The sequence below is a fragment of the Myotis brandtii genome, unplaced genomic scaffold (genome assembly GCF_000412655.1).
Source record: "Myotis brandtii unplaced genomic scaffold, ASM41265v1 scaffold8, whole genome shotgun sequence".
NCBI lineage: Eukaryota > Metazoa > Chordata > Mammalia > Chiroptera > Vespertilionidae > Myotis > Myotis brandtii.
In genome coordinates, this window is record NW_005371219.1 from 4091597 (window position 1) to 4113119 (window position 21523).

The 21523-nt window shown below is 39.0% G+C and overlaps 1 protein-coding gene across 5 annotated transcripts in view; it reads left to right on the forward strand.

Annotated features, from left to right (window-relative positions):
• Positions 1–20801, forward strand: part of HS3ST5 (heparan sulfate (glucosamine) 3-O-sulfotransferase 5) — a 242325-nt gene extending 221524 nt beyond the window's left edge. For 3 of the 5 annotated variants that reach the window (XM_014531371.1, XM_005883723.2, XM_014531370.1), the window contains 2 exons: positions 15480–15618; positions 19084–20801. In XM_014531371.1, the coding sequence (XP_014386857.1) occupies positions 15512–15618; positions 19084–20014 (1038 nt within the window). In that variant the 5' untranslated portion in view covers positions 15480–15511 and the 3' untranslated portion in view covers positions 20015–20801. Of the gene's footprint in view, positions 1–7180; positions 7254–15056; positions 15107–15479; positions 15619–19083 lie in introns of those variants that run through there. The other 2 variants (XM_014531372.1, XM_014531373.1) reach the window with 2 other exon arrangements.
• The last annotated feature ends 722 nt before the right edge of the window (positions 20802–21523 follow it).

Genomic DNA, 21523 nt, shown 5'->3' on the forward strand with positions numbered 1-21523 from the left:
CTGTCCTGATGATATGAGAAATTTGTTTTTCCTCTAGATAAGTGCCAATTAACAAACCCAGATGGCTTATTCCCAGCAACCAACCCCCTTTCCACTTTTTGTAATTTCCTGACTCTGCTAGAGGCTCTAGTCCGGTGATGGCGAACCTTTTGAGCTCAGCGTGCCAGCATTTTGAAAAACCCTAACTTAACTCTGGTGCCGTGTCACATATAGAAATTTTTGATATTTGCAACCATAGTAAAACAAAGACTTATATTTTTGATATTTATTTTATATATTTAAATGCCATTTAACAAAGAAAAATCAACCAAAAAAATGAGTTCACTTGTCACCTCTGACACACGTGTCATAGGTTCGCCATCACTGCTCCAGTCCTTCCTTCTTGCTACTCCCTCATCCTCCTTTTAAAGTACCCAGTCAGCTCTACACACCACAGGTGAACTCAGTTTCATCCTGAAATCCCTTTCCCCTGCTGCAGCAGAATTACTGAGTACAATGTGTCTTTACCACCTTGACTACTGCCTGACTTAGTTCTTTAACACCACTCCATAAAGGAGGGCTCTATTATGACATCTCAGCACATTTCCCTGGTCCCAGTGAATTTGTTTGCCTCCTGGGTGCTAACTGTACTTTGCCAGCTTCTGTGTTAGAAGTGAGTGCTGGCCTAGAGGGCTTTGCTGAACACTGGACATCTTAAAATGCTTTAGTGTGTCTTTTTTTTAAAGACTAATTTACGGAAGATTTTAGTAATCCAGTCTTTTAAATTAAGTTTCATCTCATTACTAGTCTCAGCAGCTAACAAATATTTCAGGAATTAGATCATTCTAACAGAGAAAATAACTAAAAGAAAGCACAAAGGCAAGAAGTACTACCTATTTATTTTTTCCTTTGGGAAGGAGAAGAAATTGAGGAAAATATTTCTGTATTTGGTTTGAAATGTCAGTTTTTGTTTGTTGAATGGGAGGAAATTCTACTTCTGGCAAGAAGAAAATGGAAGCGCTGAAATGTAAGGAGGAATAGTGAGACAGAAAGTAGATTAGTGGGATGCCCAGGGTTGGGGGAGACAAGGGGACATGCAGGTGACTACTAACAGAACAGTGTTTCTTTTGAGAGTGATGAAAATGTTCTAAAATGTGTTGTGATGACTGCACAATTCTGTGAGCATACTAAAATTCATTAAATTTTACAAGTTTAAATGAAAGAATTAGAATGATAGAATGGTAGAATGGTTATGTGAATTATCCTATATAATAAAGAGGTAATATGCAAATGGTTGTTACACCGTGACTCATAATGACCGATCAGCAGGAGGGCAGGGCAGCGAGCTATGCAGCAGAGAGCTACGAGTGGGCAGGGCAGACAGCTGAGGCAAGTGGCAGTGAGCTCCATGCGCACGGATTCGTGCGCAGGGCCACTAGTATATCAATAAAGCTGATACCAATAAAAAAGGAATAGTGAGAGACAGTATTGATAAATGTGGATAAATCTAAACAAACAATGATTGTGTAAAACAGTAATAACAAAAATAATTCCTAATTTAGGATGGGTTGAGGAAACAGACTAACATGAAAATCCTGACCAAAAATATACATATTATTTGGGAGGAGGTGATTGGAGTTAATATTCTAAGTTCATAATGGGCATAATAATCTTTATTTTCAGGAATTATTAATTAATTGGGGGGGGGTTCTTCTTTTTCTGCCCTTGATGAATCTATTATAATCCTTCTCATTCTACAAAGATATTTTTCTGGGAGAAACTGATGATCCAACAAGAGAAAGAGAAAAAATATATTAACACTTGTTAATTCCAAATTACTTTCTATCACTTTCATTTCTTCAAAGTTCTATACTTCAGCAAAAATTACTTTAGCACTCTTTCAAAACCTATAACACACAGGATTAGATTTGCACTGATAATGAGCATACAGTCCCAGTACTAAAATTAATGCCAAATCTTCATAGAAAGAGGATGAATTTTCTTACAAACACAGGAAGTCAATACAGCTAGATTCCATTATGAACTCTGCAGGTCATTAGCTAGGTGGACCTAGGTACAATACTTGGGCTACCTGTTGTCTTCTTCATCTATAGAATGGAGAATAAAAGAGATCTTGTGTCCCTCATATTTTTGTTTTGAAAATCAAGTAAAATGGTGCTTTAAAGCTTTAAAAACTGTCAAGTTCCACACAAATAAGCAGTAGTGTTGTAAAAATTGTGTTTTTATGATGATTAAGTGCATAATAGAAAATCTTCCTCTAAAGTGTTCATAAAGTTGTACCTATAAGTATTTCCTTAAATATTATATTAAACGAATTGAATTTTCTGAGTCTAACTTGGTAATTTGAATGTGGCACATTCACATTTTTTGTGTAATCAATCTGCTAATGGCTTAATTATTCATTTAAAATATTTAATGTTAAATTAGCCTCATCTTCAGTCATTATAAAAGAAATATATAGCTTAGTGTTATAGAGATTAAAATAGAAGAAAAGTCATTGCTGAGAGAGGATAATGAGAACTATAATCAAATAAGATGTAATGACAAAAGTATCTCCATACTTTTAGTCTCTTTTTGGAATTAAGAGACATTTTTTATATATACTATTTCTTTGTTCCTCACCAAAACAAAATTTGTGAGATAGGAAATAAGACTAAAAAGCTGACTTTCTGTTTAGTAGTGAATACTACACTTGATTTTAAATTAAATACACTCAACATTATTGGGTATAAAAAGTAGAACTAATATTACTATACAATTGACTTCAACTATACAAGGCAGAGAGAACTTAGTTAACTTGACTCTTTAATTGCATGAGCCTAACTTACTGGGATGATCTGTGTGAGCCATCTGTAGAATTGTTACCTCTCCAACTCACACTTTTCTACATAAACACACTATAAGAGAGTAAAAGATGATACTTCTGAACTCACCAGCAGCACAAATTTACTAAACTCCCAACAACTACTGAATAAAGTGCAAAGAAACTTTAGGAGGGGGGAAATAACACACACCCTTCTTCTATAAACATTAGTTACATGTACCAATAAGATACTGAGGTTAAGAGTAATTGGGATTCCTGTCAAAATAAAATTCAATTCCCATCTCTTTCCTTAAGACATCATTCTACTAAATGAGACCACTGAACAGAGGCAGAATTAACTGGCTCCTTTTAAGTTTGGTCATTACAAATGCAAAATGAGTATCCTTCTGCAGACAGAGAGCCAGAGGACTACTCAAGCTAACACAATAATGGTAGCTGTGATAAATTATGTATGCAGGATATCAAACGCTGAATGGAGGGAAGAAATGGAGAACCCATTTGAAAATTTGGAATTTGCTCAAAGCTGCTTCTGCAATGATTCCCAGGAGGATAAGCACTCAGCACAAAGCAGTCATAAACTCCGCAGTTCTGTATAATTTATCAACTTTTTTTCCTTTTTATTTCTAACATTGACCCTTCACGGTTAACTGAAGAAACAAAGAGCTAAACGGCTTCCTTCACTATTTGATAGAGCAATTATGAGCACCCTGACCAATACATTTTCTGCTTAATCTACTAACGAATGGTATCCAGTTTCCTCTTCATGTGCACCCTCTCTCTCCACTCGGCTCGATGCGTGCAGAGCGCTGCTTTCCCTGCCCTTGTTCTTGCGCCCCTCTTCATTTGTTTCCTTCTCATTACAGCTCTCTTATGTGATCCTTATATTAGAAGAAAAGAGAATTCTTTATGACAATTTTCTTCAGCTGCCCTTGGATAATTTTTTTCAAAATGTGATTCCTCTGGGTTCTCAGACAGTAGGGCACATTGAAAGCTAATCAGTAGGCTCTTTCTTAAGTACCTTTTCAAAGAAATTTTATGTTTTAGGGTGAGAGGATTGTTTTTCACAGTAATAGATAGTATAATGTGATGCAGCCGTCTTGAAAGAGGTCAAGACTGTTTAAAAATGAAGAATAATAAGAAATTAAAAATTGAGATTTACCTCAGGCACTAATTTTCCCCCACTGCAATTGCCTTTGGTTCCTTATACATTAATCTCTCATATAAGGATACTCATTTAGGGCCAATCTTGGGATCCCTTAGAATAAGGGAATTTTAGAGCCAGGAAGGATTGCTGAACTCATCCCTTTAAGCCCTTTGTTTCTTGGGTAAAGAAAAATCCTGGAAGATCAAGGAGGTTAGGTGACTTACCCAATGTCACATAGCAGGTAACTTGGTTTGAGCTTCCTGTTGTGTTTTGCTTTGAAGGGAGGAGGGGAGTGGGAGAGAGTTTTCTATCCTATGATAGGAGCAAATGGCTGTAATCCTTGGGTCTCTGCATTTGCTCATCTGCATGTTACAGGTGATGATACTGCCCTCTTTACCGCAAAGGGTTTCCCATTACTAATCTATTTTAATGAAATACCCCTGCTGGTTTGTGTGTGTGTGAATATCATCCTTGTGTGGCACATGCTCTGCTATGGATAAGGCACTTAGGAGTATAAGGCTTTGTGGGTAGCTCCCATGTTCCTAAGTGTTGAGAATCCAGGGAAGGAATGGGCCTCAGGGAAGACCACAGGACTCAGAGAAATAAGAGGGAGTGGAATTCCAGCTCTGTAAGAAAATATGAAAGATTGTGTTCCTATGTGGTACACTTAAGACAATGCCTGCCTCTTAAAGCCAAAGGTCTGGTGAAAGAAGGAGGCACCACAGGAAGAGCCATAACCTACACATAAGTAATCTAGTCTCTGAAGGCTGGAAAGTCTGGCTGCAGGACTGTACAGATAATTTGTGTGGCCCAGTTCAAAATAACATGGGGCCTCTTATTCAGAAATTATTAGGAATTTCAAGTCAGTGACAACAAAGCATTAAACCACTCTTGGGCCCTTCTGAGCACAGAGCCCCATGCTAATGCACAGGCCACAAGCCCTGTCTGGTCACAAGTACTTATTTTGACAAAGTCTAGTCCAAACACACCCAATAAAGTCTTTACTTAGCAGGCGGTCTTGAAGAGTCCTGTTAAAAGATAGAATAGTGCTTTTTGGAGAGTGGTTTGACTATGGCTACTTGGGGAGAAGGCAAGAACCTTCATGGAGGAGGTGGATCTTAGGGTCAGGAGCTGAGACCCTGAGATCCAGAAGACCTTGTGTTTGTGGGAATTCTTCCTTCACAACCATCTAAGAGGATCTGGGCTCTGTGCTTGAAAGAAGATGCAATTTCCTTTACACTATTATTGAGAGCTGACCTTGAGTACTAGAAGATAACAAGAGGCAGGGTCAGGGTCTCCTATTCTCCACAGTATTTCTGGCATCTGCAGTGCCTGGCACATTGTTGGTACTCAGTAGATATTTGTTGATGATGAAACATGGCTGGTTATCTCAGTGTAAGAATTTAGTGGAGCTCCTGGCCCTGAAAGGAAGATCTGAGATTCAGAGTATAGAGGTATCTCTGGGGGGAAAAAAGAGAAAGTTTGAAACATGTTAATACTGCAATTTAAGAAAATATTAGCCTTCCCAAGCATGGAGACTAATTATAAATTATTTTATAGATTTTGTAAATACAAGATTTTCTAAGACATTTAGTTGTATTTTTGCTATCAAGATCACCTAAGAATAATAGCACTGCACTCTTTCTTTTTTTAAGTTCTATTATTTAGGGAATATAGTCAGTGGTAGAGTGCAGGGAGAAACCGGAATAAGGCACAGAAAGCTGAGGAGAAAGACCTAGAACAGTGATGGCGAACCTTTTGAGCTCGGCGTGTCAGCATTTTGAAAAACCCTAACTTAACTCTGGTGCTGTGTCCCATATAGAAATTTTTTGATATTTGCAACCATAGTAAAACAAAGACTTATATTTTTGATATTTATTTTGTATATTTAAATGCCATTTAACAAAGAAAAATCAACCAAAAAAATGAGTTCGCGTGTCACCTCTGACACATGTGTCATAGGTTCGCCATCACTATCCTAGAAAGACAGAAAGAAGGGAAGGAGGGAGGAAGGGAGGGAGGGAGGGAGGGAAAGAGGGAGGGAGGATACTGTGGTGACACATAGGAGAAACATGTAGGCCAGCCCTGAGTGATCAGGAAAGACTTTCCCAAGGAACCTAAGATCTAAAAGACAGGAATTAAACCAAGGCCTGGGAGGAGGGAAGATGGGAGCATTAATAGACTGGCTAACATTTATTGAGTATTACTATGTGGCAAGCAGTGTTCTAATTACTTTATGTGCTCATTTACTCCTCACAGCAGTGCTATGGGGCAGGCTATTAGTATCCTATTGGGATATCCTTTATTGGTGTCCCAGACCTGATAAATGAGGCACAGAGTTATTTTTTCCAAGCTATAGAAACCTTATGCTTCCAGCCCTGAAGCAAAACTGACTGTGGCCTATTCAAAAGAACCACAAGTCGTTTTGCGTGCTAACGTCTGTATATGTGGCCATTGGGGATCCGGCGAAGTTGCTTTGGAGAGAAGCAAAAGACATTCACATGTCTTTTAAAAACATGTGAATGATGATAGGGACCCATTAAAGTATATTAAGCCTGAAGATAACATGATCAAATTTTTGTTTGGAAAGACCACTCTGGCATCAGTATGGGGAATAAATTGATGCAGGAACAAAACTAATAGTGGAGAGAACATAACGCTCTAAAAGAAAGAGCGTGACCTGAACATAGGCAGTAACAAATAACAGTGCCGAGAAGTAGGTAGATCCTAATAGCATTTTGAAAGTAGAATTTTACTGGTTAATTGGATGTTAGGGGAGGGATAGAGCCAAGGATGAAGGACTCCAAGGTTTCTGGGATGGGTGACTGCAGTGGGCATTAGGGGAGCCATTCACTGAGAGAGCTTCAGGGGAGTAGAGAGGAGAGGATGGGGATGGGTTGATAGTTAACAAATGTAACCAATATCTTATGGAGATCAGTGCATAAGAATATGAATCAAATGGCAGTCAAAACCAATGTAGCCTTAGCCAATTTGGCTCAGTGGATAGACTATCAGCCTGTGGACCAAAGGGTCCTGGGCTTGATTCCGGTCAAGGGCATGTACCTTGGTTGCAGGCTCCTCCCCAGCCCAGGCCCTGGTTGGGGCTCGTGCAGGAGGCAACCAAACAATGTGTTTCTCTCACATGGATGTTTCTCTCTCTCCTTCTTTCTTCCACTCTCCCTAAAAATCAATGGAAAAATATTCTCAGATGAGGATTAACAACAACAACAACAACAACAAAAAATTATGTTATTTTGATCACCTACTGTGAAAGCTATCAAAAAAGTAAGTCAGTTCTTGAATTATGGGGAGAACAAGTGAAGTTTCTATGATTCTGGTCAGTCTTAATTATAACTGGTATAATGAGTATGAAAAAGATTTCATAAATTTAAAAATGCTACCTTTCATTATTATTATTATTATTATTACTTATTAACATTCTGCTTTTTATCCGGTTCAAACCACCTGAGTGACCTCTTTTACCTATCCTTCTATGGAAAACTTTTTTCCTCTTTTACTTTTCTTACCTTCCTGTCCCCTACTTCCAGGTTCAATGGCAGGTAATTTGGGTGGAGTTAAGTGGTTTTGTCTGCTCTTGTCAATCAATAAACAAGTATTTAAGAGTCTCCCAGGTGAGCATCCAAAGCTGGATGAGTGGCATTGCAATCAAGGGTCCACGTTCTTTGGGGTCACAGAATTCTGGATTTGAATCCTTCTTCCACATTTTCCTTCCACATGCCCTTGGGTAAATGATCTGCTCATCTCTCTTCAGTTTCCATCAGAAAAAAAAGGATAATATTTCACAAGTCTGTTGTATTTCATGAGATAATAAATGTGAAAGAAACTATCAGAGAGCCTAGTGCTCAAAAACTGTAATTCCTGTCCACTTCATAAGGCTGTTGCCCAGGATAAATGAGCTAATACTCAAAAGACGGTCATGGAATAATTCTGCTATATAAGTTCAGTCATTTTTAATGAACTTTGCTACTATTGTTTCTGTTATTGTTTTTATGGGTACCAGGGGCTTGCAGTAACCACGTCTACAAGCCTTTGAGCAGTACTTGGACGAATCTTTATTATTTTTTTTTAATTTCCTTATTTCTTTGTTTCAGCTTGGGAATCATTTCCTTCTTTGCTTAGTGCTGCTTTGGAGAAACTGCCAGATGTCTTTACAATTTGTCGCTTCTGGCCACATACTCTGTTATGTAGACATTCTGCTTTGTTCAGCTAAGATGCCGCGTTTATTAAAGCTTTAGTAATCTGGAAAAACGATAATTATGCTGCTCTTGGAACGCAACATGAAAAACACTGAAATATTAAAAACTGGAGATGAAGGCAGGCTTAAAATCACTGTAGGTCTTTTACCTTTTTTTAATTAAAAAACTTTCACTCTATATAAATTGTCTATTACCAGTCTGACTGCTCTGATGAAAGATTAAGATCCCCATAATAGCTGGCATAGCTAAAAGGAAGGGACTTTGGTGTTGGAAGAGCAGCCAACCTTCTCTCAGTTTAACAGTGGGGTCTAGAAGGACTGGATGGGGTAGTTTCTCTCTCGTTTATATTCCTAGACCAAAGGCAATAACTCCTAATATTTAAGACTCCCTTTCAGCAAAGGCTCAAGCACTTCATGATGTTGTAGAAAACCGAAAAGGCATCTTGGCCCTGGCTGGGTAGCTCAATTGGTTAAGAGCAGCCAACCTTCTTTCAGTTTAACAGTGGGGTCTAGAAGGACTGGATGGGGTAGTTTCTCTCTCGTTTATATTCCTAGACCAAAGGCAATAACTCCTAATATTTAAGACTCCCTTTCAGCAAAGGCTCAAGCACTTCATGATGTTGTAGAAAACCGAAAAGGCATCTTGGCCCTGGCTGGGTAGCTCAATTGGTTAGAGCATCAGCCTGTTATGCCAAGGTTGCAGGTTCAATCCCCAGTCAAGCCACATACAAGCTACATTTCAACCTATGAAAATAAAAGTACTATTTTAAAAAAAAGAATCAACCAATGAATGCATCAAGAACTGGAAATACAGGAAAAAAATTGCTGTTTCTTTCTCACTTTCTCTCTCCCTTCCTCTCTCTCTCTCTCTCTCTCTCTCTCTCACCAATCAATAAATAAAAAATTATTTTAAAAATTTTAAAGAAATCTTGAATGTTAAATTAACCAAGTATTTTTGGTTTTCTCTGAGCAAAGTTTATTCAGAGGCTGCTATATTGTCTCTAGGCATGTTGTCTGAGACTGGTTATAAAACAGAATGAGATTTCACTCCTGTGTCCTAGAGAAGCTCATTAGAACTACGTGTTTGGCTTTCTCATGTCTCAAACATTCCAAGAGACTTCAGCCTAACAAGATAAGTGTTAACCTTTTGTTTTTGGTAAATGAGCCATCTTGCTTTGAACAGAAAATATAGTGTTAGCATTCTAATGTTTAATAGGAGTTTCCATTAAACTGTAATTTTATTTATATTGAAAACAGGCTTATATTTCTCACAATCCAATTGTACAATTAATGAGAATGTCATTATTTTATTATTTTCCTCTTTAAAATGCACTGTAAGAATTAATTTATCAGCCTCCCGAAGGTAATTAACTGTGCTTTATTCTTGTTAAGTGCCCAGATATTCATAAAGTTCTTTCCCATAGTTATCTTCATTTTACAGATGTGAATACCAAAATTCAGAAAGTTCCCATTACAAAACTAAACCAAAATGTGACTCTGGGTCTTTGACTTTTGATCCAGTGGTCTTTGCACTTCACCACGGACGACTCATTCACGTTAGTTGAGGTCTCAAATAAAAACTATAGTTCTCCTCAGTGTCATGTGGACATGAGGATGCTTTGGAGGGTGTGATTTACCACCATAAATAAACATAGGAGGCAGTGCTAAGCCAGCCCTGCAAACATAGGGTTAGAGAAATGAGGCCTCCCCAAAAAAAGAAACCCCCCAATGGGTCTATTAAGGCATCTCAGATATAAAGGAGTGGTCTGGAAGTAGCAGCTTATCCCACAGAGCAAAACCTCTGGAGAAATGAGGGCTCCCAAAAAAAAGAAACCCCCCAATGGGTCTATTTAAGGCATCTCAGATATAAAGGAGCGGTCTGGAAGTAGCAGCTTATCCCACAGAGCAAAACCTCCATGGTAATAACTGGGCTTATCATAAAGGGAGAGTCAATAGGTTGAGTACTGGAGCCTTTGAGAATGAAAGATCCTCAGTGGCAGTAGGAAAAATATTGACCTCATATTCAGTCAGGTTTCATAATGAACTGTTTACCTGAGGACAGGTGCATTGCAATATTCTCCTAAATCTTGGGCTACTTCCTCAGCAGCCTTCACATCCTCAGTCATCTTTTTTTTTTTTCCTTTTTTTTCCTGCCTGCCAACCTTGGGCAGAGTTCAGCCATGAGGTCACTTCATAGCTTCACTCACCCACTACATGCAATGTCTCCCAAGTGTCAGCCCTAAGCCTAGCTATGACCCTTGATCCTGTGCACTGGACCCAACCTATTACTACCCACGAGTGTGGTGTGTATCAGGATTTTTCCCCAAAATTCCACATCCACCAGGATCACCCTCCCCAGGAAGATAGCAATAGAATCTAGAATTATTGAAGGAAGAGATGTAGAGGAAATTGATTGCCGGTCAGGAAGCTGGCAAAAACATAGAGATGAGAGTAAAGGAGTATGGGGAGCAGTAAAGAGAATGATCTGAAGGGTATAGAGCAGGGGTGGGCAAACTTTTTGACTCGAGGGCCACAATGGGTTCTTAAACTGGACCGGAGGGCTGGAACAAAAGCATGGATGGAGTGTTTGTGTGAACTAATATAAATTCAAAGTAAACATCATTACATAAAAGGGTACGGTCTTTTTTTTTTTTTTAGTTTTATTCATTTCAAATGGGCCAGATCCGGCCCGTGGGCCGTAGTTTGCCCACGGCTGGTATAGAGGTTGGTGTTGAGTAATAAGAGGAAAAGAAGCTAACTACCCAAGCTGGGAACTCAGAAAGGGCCTGGGCTTTCAAGAGTAAAAGACTGGGTTTTATCCAGTGAACAACCAAAAAGATGATGGACAAAGTCACCTGTATTAGGAAGATTAATCAGACTGAGCAGTTCTCAACCTGTGTGTCGCGAACAATGAAAATACATCCTGCATATCAGATATTTACATTACAATTCATAACAGTAGCAAAATCACAGTTATGAAGTAGCAACAAAAATTATTTTATGGTTGGGGGTCACCACAACATGAGGAACTGTATTAAAGGGTCGCAGCATTAGGAAGGTTGAGAACCACTCAGGAAAACACACTCAAATTTTAAGGTTTAAGGGAAGCATTAAGTGCCTTGACAGACAAGGCAAGAAGAAACTAAGCAGAAGGAGTTTACTAATCATGGGGACAAAAAGGAAAAAGACAGTAGAAAATAATTGTAAGTTTGGTGTATTCACTCCACTGTAAAAAATGCAGATGCGCAATGAATGCAGACCCATTGAATTGGAGGTTCTGAGGGTGGTATCAGGTATGTGCTTTCTAGAGGCTCTGCAAGCTCACCATAAAAAACCTCTAGTCTACAGAGCAAAGCAGACAGGTTCTGGGCTCACTACCTTTCCGTTGGCCTTCTCAGACTTCTGAGCCAGTCAGAAGATTGACACAGTGCTGAGGGATGTCATGATATACACAGAAGACGGTGGCAGCTAACAATTGCCCAACTCTTACGAATAGTAGAAGCCTAATTGTGCTTCTGAGTTCAAGAATAAGAATTCAGTGAGGAGGAAGATGACTATGGACTGGGACAGCAGTTGGAAAGGACTTCTAGAGGAACTGAGACATAGTCCAGACCTTACAGGGTGAACGGTAGCCCAAGACAGGGGGACAGTGAAAGTGGACAAAGCATTGTGTAGTATTGCTCTGAGCAGGAGAGTGTGGGCACTACATTTAGAGCAAGCATGTCAAACTCAAAGGCTAACACGGACCAAATAAACAAGGTTTAAGTTTATGTGGGCCGCAAAAAAAACAAAAGCTTCAATTTTCATAGAAACATAGGTTTATTTCGATAGAGACATGCTGAATACAAAGGGCTGAAATAAATGAGTGATCGTTAACATAAGAGAACATTTTAATAAAAAGTAATATTTTTTCTTGGACATTAACTTACCAGACACTGAATAACTGCACAAATTAATAAGCATAATGCAAATAAACCTATTTTTCTTGTTCTCTGAAAGTGAAATATTTCCTGTTGCGCACACCAAACAAGTCAGTACAAGACTAATGACACGGCAATCGGCTGCTAAAATATTTGCTGCTAGTATTAGTGGAGAGAAATGGTGCACCTGTGCATAAGGCACATAAGGGAAATGAATGCAACACGATTATAGTAATCTGTGATTGAAGAACATTGTAGTTTGTTATTAATAATTATGTATAATAGTATATTGTAAAAATTAAGTTAGGAAATTTTTATTAAAACATTTCTTGCATACCGTTATATGGGCTGGGCCGCAAAAATATTCATTGTGGGCCGAGAGTTTGACGTGCTTGGTTTAGAGAACAGATGAGGCCAGGTGAGCCTCTCTCTGAGCTGCTCCTCTGTACAGGGCTGTTGATCCTAATGAAGGCCATGGGGCAAGCACATTTACCTTTCCTTTTCCCATCTCTCCTATTTGTATCTGGTCCTCTTCAACCACATAATAGCTTTTGTTTTTACACACTGCTTGTACAATACACATTAAATTCACTCACACTAAGATACAAATGACACATAATCCCTTATGTTATTCTGGAATATTCTGTGTAGTGGAATTACTTATAGAAAACTTATTTCATTCTCTCTGCAGCTCAATAGAGTGGGGAGGTCAGCAACTATCCCCTTTTATAGATAGGGAAAGAAAGGCCCAGAGAATCTAATTGGCCAACGCCTAGCACAGGGCTACTAAGTGGAGAACCGAACTGGGAGATGTGGGCACAGTTTTCTCTCTGCCACCCTGTTCTGCGTCTTGCAGCAGTATCTTCATTTCAACAGGGATCAGAGCCCTGTGCTAAAGGCATGTGGCTCTAACTTAGGACTTTGGACATCAATCTGGAGATAGAATGATTCTTTCAGCAAAGCCCTGAATCACCCTACATAAGTTATGCCTTTGTCTTCACATGACCTGCTGGCTGTGTGATCATAGGCAAGTCAGAGAAAATGATCTGAGCTTCACTTAACCTGTCCATCAAATGGAAATAACTATGACTGCTTCATAGGGTTTTTCTGAGGATTTCCTAAAATACACCTGGATAATGTCTTTGCCAAATAGGAAGCCTCATAAACCTCATTTTCTCTTTCCCTTCTCTTCCCCATTATACCTACACACAAGGCAAGCCATGCCAAGTCAGAACCACGGGCTCACCCAGACCCTGCAAACACCTTTATTGCCCCCTCTTTGTATCTGCTTTTAGCCCTTTCTCTCTCCCCTCCATCCCTGTGTCTAGCCACACCAGCCTCCCTTCACTTCTCAAACTAGCCAAGCATTCCCCTCCTAGGTACTTGTGTAAATGCTGGTTCCTCTGCCTACAATCCGCTCTGCCCTACCCCGGCCCCCCTTGCTCTTCATGCCCCAGGTGTCAGCCCAAGTGTCACTTCCTCAGGAAGGACTGAAGAGGGTTCCTCCTGTGATTCTCTCTCGCTGCATCCTGTCATTTTCATTGTTATTACGATTTGTAAGTATATGTAAATTCTATGCTTATGGGTTTAATGTCTGTTTTCTCCACTAGACTACAGACCCCCATGTTGGCTACTATCTTCATAGTACCCAGTATGGAATCTAACACATACGCATGTTCCATAAATATTTTTTAGCTGTTTCTTGGATGAATGCTATTCTTTTCTCTCCCCTTTGGGATATACTCCTATAGCCTCCTCACCAAACCATATAGTACATTACACACACACACACACACACACACACACACACACACACACAATTCCCATGGAGCCCATATCCCTGACTATTTCCTTCATTTTCTTTCCCCAACATTTATTCATACATTATCATGAATTAGGTTGCATATTTTCTCTGGTTGTTTCACGCTTCCTTAATCACATTGTTAATTTTTCAAGGGCTAAAAGTCCATCAAGATCTTTTTTAGAATCCCCCATAAACCTAGTAGAGTAGCTGGGAACATGTTTTGGTGCTTAGTAATTTCTTGATGAATGAATGAATAGATTAATCCATCAATCCTAGTATATTCCTTTTGCACAGAGAAAATCTTCACATAGCAAATATGGAGATACCATTGCAGCAAAACAATTTCTAACTACAGCCCACTGCTGTAGTCCCTCTTCTTGGGTTACTATATTGAGTTTCAATAAGAAGAAAACAATCTTATCTTGAAAGGGGGTTTTGATTTATTTTTAATAAGAAAGGCTGAATTGGAAGCTTGCATTTTCCCCAAAATTTAATAATAGCACTAGTAACACCTTACACTTTTCTCTGGCCTTATTTCAGGTGTGACTTTGAAGCTCCCAGTTAAGTTTCTGTTGTGATGTAATAGCAAGACCAATATCACCAAACCCACCCAAAGGAGGGGTCACAGAGCAGGGGCGTCAGTCTAGTCTAAGCATGTTTTCAGAATCAGTCAGTCCAATTCAGAAATGGACAGAGAACTTGAAGGAAACATCAGGTTACTTGATGCCACTGTACTTAAACATCTGGGGTCCTGATAGTAAACCCTGGTAACTTTGATAAGAAATAGCTTTTGATCTCGCTCACTTTCTTCACTCACAATTAGAACAAAACAAACTCATGTGGGTAAAATGTTATGCCCAAAACAATAACTTGCTGAATTGGGGTTTCAATTTCTACATTTGCCCTGTTATTCTGAGGCAGAAACTTCCGTTTACTGGTTGCCCTGCCAGTAAACCTCAGATTGCTTAGTTGCTCATGTTATCAGTACTGTTAATGGTTAACAACAACAACAAATATAAGCATATATGTGCGCACATATATATTTACTATTTGTTGTAATATATGCATTTTAATTTACTTTGACAATTGTCTAGCAGGTTCTGTCTAGTTAGTAGTATCTTCCCCCAATTTTGTATTTGATCTTACAGGCCAGGAAAAGGAAACCAAGTTTTGCTAAATACCCATGAACATTGTCAAGGTTGGTATGAGGTCTGTTCTTCGTGTGGCATCACCTAATCACCTATTTTCCTACCCCTGCTTGGCTTTGTGACAATTAAAAGAGCCTATAAGAGCCCTGACGGGTTTGGCTCAGTGGATGGAGCGTCGGTCTGCGGACTGAAGGGTCCCGGGTTCGATTCCAGTCAAGGGCATGTACCTTGGTTGCGGGCACATCCCCAGTAGGGGGTGTGCAAGAGGCAGCTGATAGATGTTTCTCTCTCATTGATGTTTCTAACTCTCTATCCCTCTCCCTTCCTCTCTGTAAAAAAAAAAATCAATAAAATATATTTTAAAAAAAAAAGAGCCTATAAGAGAAGACCGCTAATGAGTGCCCTTCTATCCCCATCTCTCAGGCTACAGAAGTCCTGAAGGTTGATGGAGGGCCATGCTATTCAAACAGCAGGTGTGGCTGAGACAGAAGCTCCTGGTACTGGGAAGCCTTGCTGTTGGGAGTCTCCTGTATCTAGTCGCCAGAGTTGGGAGTTTGGATAGGTAGGTGATTAAACACATACCTATGCCCATGTGACTTTATGTGTTTCTTGACTTAAACTTCCTTAGGACATAATTTTAAACCTACCCCTTTATTTTTCTCCTTCAAAACTCCCAAGAAACATGCTTTCTTGCAGTATTGATTTTGATCTATTGAGCCTTTAAAACAGAGATCCAAGTTGTTCCAACCAAGTGTTTGTCAGGATCCATTTGTATTCTGTGTGCATTGACATTTATTTTCAGAGAAGGGATAAAGCCATGTACAGGAGAAATGTCATTTTCTAGAGCTCACTGTGGTCTGTGTGCATCTGGTTGTTGACCTCTAGCCATAGCAAAATGGTGATGATGTAATTAGGTATCTTCATTTTGAAATTTATGAGTGAGCCATTAATGTGCTAGCAGGAGAGTTAAAATTATGTTTGCGCCTATAAAGGAGCTCATCAAATTTGGAACCCACTGCCCTGGAAAGATGGCTGCAGGCGTGGGGAGTTTGAACTATGTTAATTAGCTCTGGTTTCCAGGAGTTGAATGTACCAGACAAGGAGCCTGTCACTCAGAGTAATTGCCCAGAAACCAATGGAAAATCTATGGAGAGGAAATTTACAGAGCAAGGGGTTGGCTCTAAATAAGCAAACAGTTGAAAGGTGCTCAACCTGCAGAAGCCGAGCAATATCATCCGACTTCACAATGAATACCTCTGGGCTGTGCAACATCCAGCATGACTGTGAAGGACAGAGAATTGCATTTATGAAATGTGGAATTTCCTTCTTCGCTCTTTAAATTAACTATTGCTCTGGAGAGGCTGAAGTATGTTCTCCGTGCATTCAGTTCCCATTTTCTGTGAAAATGCAGCCACACTTTAAAAGGAAAATATCTCCCTTGCAGTTTTCCTTTTCTAATCTATAGATCTTACCACAATAGATATTTATCAAATAATATAGCAGTGGTCTTTATTTTCCTTCTGCCAGTGTCAATTTTGACTGGTAAAGTGAACCCCTTTATGCTTTTCATTTCAAAAATCCAGAGTAAACATCCACGTACTAGTTGCTAACTATGCAAAACGGTATGATCCAGAGCTTATCACTGACTTCAAGTAGTTTCCTAAAGGTAGTGTTTAGTTATTAGTGAAAAGCCTTAAGGTGGTATCATTGTCCTATGTCCATAAAGGAACTTTTATATCAAGTTCTTCCCAATCATTTCCTTTTTATTGAGTAATTGATCTAATGTTCATTAACGTATTAGTTACTTAGTTGATTCTTTTCATTTTTCACCTGGTCTATAGTCTCAAATGGGATTGTTTTTATAAGGAGTTAGATTGCTTATTGGGCCTTCTAAAAAGTTCTCAATTGAGAGTCTGAGAGGATTGCATCTCAAATTTACACATGCTGACTTACACTTATCTTTTAGTAACTCTGAATGGGAGGCTGAGTTCTGTTACTTTTACTGTCCCTTCCAATCCTTAAAGTTCATATTATATAGTCTGAGCCGTATGCTCAGAATCTACTCTTCAAGAAGTCAAAATAAGGTGATATTTTCTCCAGTTTTGATTTATGGAATCCAACAAGCAGTTTTTCTGCAGGCTATGAACTCCCAAGGTAGAAGGTAGAAAGAAGAAGGAAAGAAGAAAAATGGCCCTTTCTAGAGGTAGGAAAAGGACTCTATTTCAGCCTCTCTCAGCCAGAATTCCTCAAGAGAATTAAGTCCTACAGAAAAGGATTTGACTATTGCCTTAATTCTTTCAAGGATGACAGACACTAGCATCATTCTAGATGCACAAGAGAGAAGTCCATCCAGTATATCAATGGATGTCTTGGGGAATTAGTGCTTACTTGTCAATCAAGAAGAACTAAAAGATGAATTTGTGATGTCCCAAGCAACATCACAATTAAAAACATCTTTGACTCTATGTGTGTTGCTACTTTTATATCTTCCATTTAGAACTCCAGCATTAATCTTTACAAATTTGTAAAAACAAAATTTATGTTTCTCTAACATAGTGACTGTGATAAACTTTTTTATAGTATTCCATGTTTTCCACAATGAGCATGAGTTGTGTTTAAAATCATAAAAAACAAGCACCACAAAAAAGTAAACTACGTTTATATTTTTGCTTAAGCATTTGGATAGACAGCTCTTTACACAGAGCACAGGCCAAGCCCTTTCTCCTCAGTTCTGCAGAATGCCTTGGCGTGACCTTGAGGATTTCCTCTTCTCCTTCTAATTGTAAACATTACAGAACATAAGAAAGGTACAATAGAGTCTCTTGGGAAATGTAAGAAAGAAATTTATTGCCACAGAGAAGTAGACATAGACTCCAAATTATTGGGATAACTAGAGGTTTCAGTTGAAGGAATTGGCTTAACAGTCATTTTTACCACTATTCTACCCTTTACCAAGGTGGTTAAAATGCCTTTCCAAATAAACCTGGGGAAATTATAATGAATTTCAGTTCAATTCCAGACTATACCCCAAAGGAAACTCAATGTACTAACCATATATATTAGCCATGCCAAATTAAACAGCCACTCCAGTCTAATAGCATTATAATTATCACCACACCTTTTTCTCTGAGAGAAGCAGTGGTGGTGGTTCATTATTTAAGGCAATGTTGAAATGGGAATCCTCCTTTCTGGCTCCATTGATTGCATCCTTCCTTCATGAGCTTGAGTTCCTGATTTAAATGGACTTGGCAATGAGGACCTGAGGTTTCTGGCCCTGCTAAGGCCGTGTTGATTTCTGGTCCCAGGTGTGGTAAGTGATATACAGCACTCGCTGATGACATTGGGTTTGTTCCTACATTCAACCAAGTAAAAACATAACCCTGACCTCTTTAGATTGAAAGAAAAAGAAATACAGTACTCTTCCAGCTGTCCCTAAGGCCAACGACAGAAATTCTCAAGAGGATGAAAAGCTCAGCAAGTGCCAATTTTGGAATTTTGCAGGTTGATGATGCAAATAACCAAGGACAAAGACTGCAACCTCTTTTCAGATTATATACCAACAGTTTTTAAGAGCCGTATGAGTGCTGCAAGATAGTAATACACACGAAACCCAAAAGACTAGCCTCCTAGCTGCCCTTCCGTCTCCCAGCTAAAGATTATAATCTTCCACCTTTCACATTCTCTAAATAATGTTAACTGGTGAGCTGTTAAAAAGCTATTAGTATGACTGGTGTCACTTGTCTGTCCTGTACTGTGTGAACATAAGTACATGCCGTAGTCAATTAAGTGCTTGGTGAATAAAAAATTTAAGGAGCACTAATAAAAAAATCCCATCAATTATGTGCGCTCCATTTAATACCGTGTTGCTTAAAATAAAATGTCTCAAACATATGTTCATTATGGATTGCGTCAGGCAGGGAAACAGAGGTTTTATTTATGCATTTAAAGTCTTCCTCGGACTGGTGAACCAGAAAAATGAGAATCTAGTTGCAGTGAGGTTCTAACAGTGTCTCTCTGTTGTTTGCAGGCTACAACCCATTTGCCCCATTGAAGGCCGAATCGGAGCCCGTGGGCAGGCTGAATTCCCTCTCCGTGCCCTGCAGTTTAAGCGCGGCCTGCTGCACGAGTTCCGGAAGGGCAACGTTTCCAAGGAGCAGGTTCGCCTTCATGACCTGGTCCAGCAACTCCCCAAGGCCATTATCATTGGGGTGAGAAAAGGAGGCACCAGGGCCCTGCTTGAGATGCTGAACCTCCATCCAGCTGTGGTCAAAGCCTCTCAAGAAATCCACTTTTTTGACAATGATGAGAATTATGCCAAGGGCATTGAGTGGTATAGAAAAAAGATGCCTTTTTCCTACCCTCAGCAAATCACAATTGAAAAGAGCCCGGCATATTTTATCACGGAGGAGGTTCCGGAAAGGATTTACAAAATGAACTCATCCATCAAGTTGCTGATCATTGTCAGAGAGCCAACCACAAGAGCTATTTCTGATTACACTCAGGTGCTAGAGGGGAAGGAGAGGAAGAATAAAACTTATTACAAGTTTGAGAAGCTGGCAATAGACCCTAATACCTGCGAAGTGAACACAAAATACAAAGCAGTAAGAACCAGCATCTACACCAAACATTTGGAAAGGTGGTTGAAATACTTTCCGATTGAGCAATTTCACATTGTGGATGGAGATCGCCTCATCACAGAACCTCTGCCAGAACTTCAGCTCGTGGAGAAGTTCCTAAATCTTCCCCCAAGAATAAGTCAGTACAATTTGTATTTCAATGTTACCAGAGGGTTCTACTGCTTGCGATTTAACGTTATCTTTAATAAGTGCCTGGCTGGCAGCAAGGGGCGCATTCATCCAGAGGTGGACCCCTCTGTCATTACCAAATTGCGCAAATTCTTTCACCCTTTCAATCAAAAATTTTACCAGATCACTGGGAGGACACTGAACTGGCCCTAAAATAATAAGTCATACAACACCATGTGTTGTACCTGGAGACATGCAATGTCTCCTCTAGATTAAAATATGCACTTTTCCGAGACACAACTGTCGAAGTCATGTTTCCATCTCTACTTGTATATACACAGTGTGTGACCAAATATAAGACCAGTTCTTTTTCTACTGAAAATGTACAAAACAATTTGCTGTCTGCATAGTTGCATCTTTGAGACAAGTTACTAAAAGAAGAGGTGATGGTATTGGGGGAAAGTGACTTCAGCTATTCTCAAAGAGTTAGTCTTCCTTTGAGTCAGAATTTGTCACCCGCAATTTACATAAATTGAAGCCAAAAGATGAATGTGTAAAAAGTACCAATGGCTGTGAAGCTGCAGGAAGGAGAGGATTCAGTCATGCATTCTTTTCTAAGGGAAAGTTGGCTCTTTAATTCAGATGCTGAATTAGTGCCATGAAAACAGAAAATGCTATTTTCTTATGATTTAAAAGGATGTCCTATCTCATAAAATTGACATTGTTCCAAAGTTCCTGTGGTGATTTTGCACTATTGTTTTCTCGTATGGACCATGATGTCACTTGTAGCATGTCAATCATACATTGGAAAGTCCTTTCACTTCCATGTTCTATGTCAACAAAGAGAAATGTCATGTACATAATGTATATTATTGTAAATACTTGTTTCACACTAAGTAACTCTATTTTGTAAACTGAATATGGCTATTTAATTTATTGTGAAAATTAAATTTATTGTGGTATTTAAAAATGGAATGGATTAAAATTACTCTATGTGCAACTTTTCTTTTCAACTCATTTCTGTCTTACATGCCCCCTGTTTCTGGCTCCCCAAATCAAAGCTGTTTATGTGCACATTGAGAGCACCTGGAAACATGCACTTCTCCATTGGAGTTCTGTACCCTTGTGAGATTTATTTATGAAGTGAAGTTGAGTATATTAAAAAAGTCTCAACTATCTGGAAATCTAGTAGAATAGCCCTCAAAGAACACTAATGCTGCTCTGCTACAACTTTATAACAATTAATTTTCTTGCAGAAGCTGCTGTGCCAGGAGAAAGACAAGAAATACTTTAACATAATCAATGCAGAGAAGAATCACAATTTTATTTGAACCTCTAACCAGAGTCAGACCGGTAGAGAAATTGAGTAAAATGAGATTAGAAAACGTGTGTGGTCTCTGTACTGAAAGCTGCTGATGCTTCAAAAATGAATACAAACTCTCCGAACTCCCTCTTTGAAATGAAAATATTATCAATGTACTCAGAAATGATCAAAGTGTATAGTGTTGTTATTACTAGCCTAAACACATAACTCATATTTCCATCCAGAGAAATTAATGCTAAATTGGGTGCTTACTAACATCAAATAGATTATATATGCTTAAATATAATTCAGACAACCATGGAAAGAGGTTGGAAAGAGGTATCAGCAAAAATAATAATAATAAAAGATGGATTTTTCCCCATCACGATTGCTTACATTTGAGAGAGTTTAGTTCGACA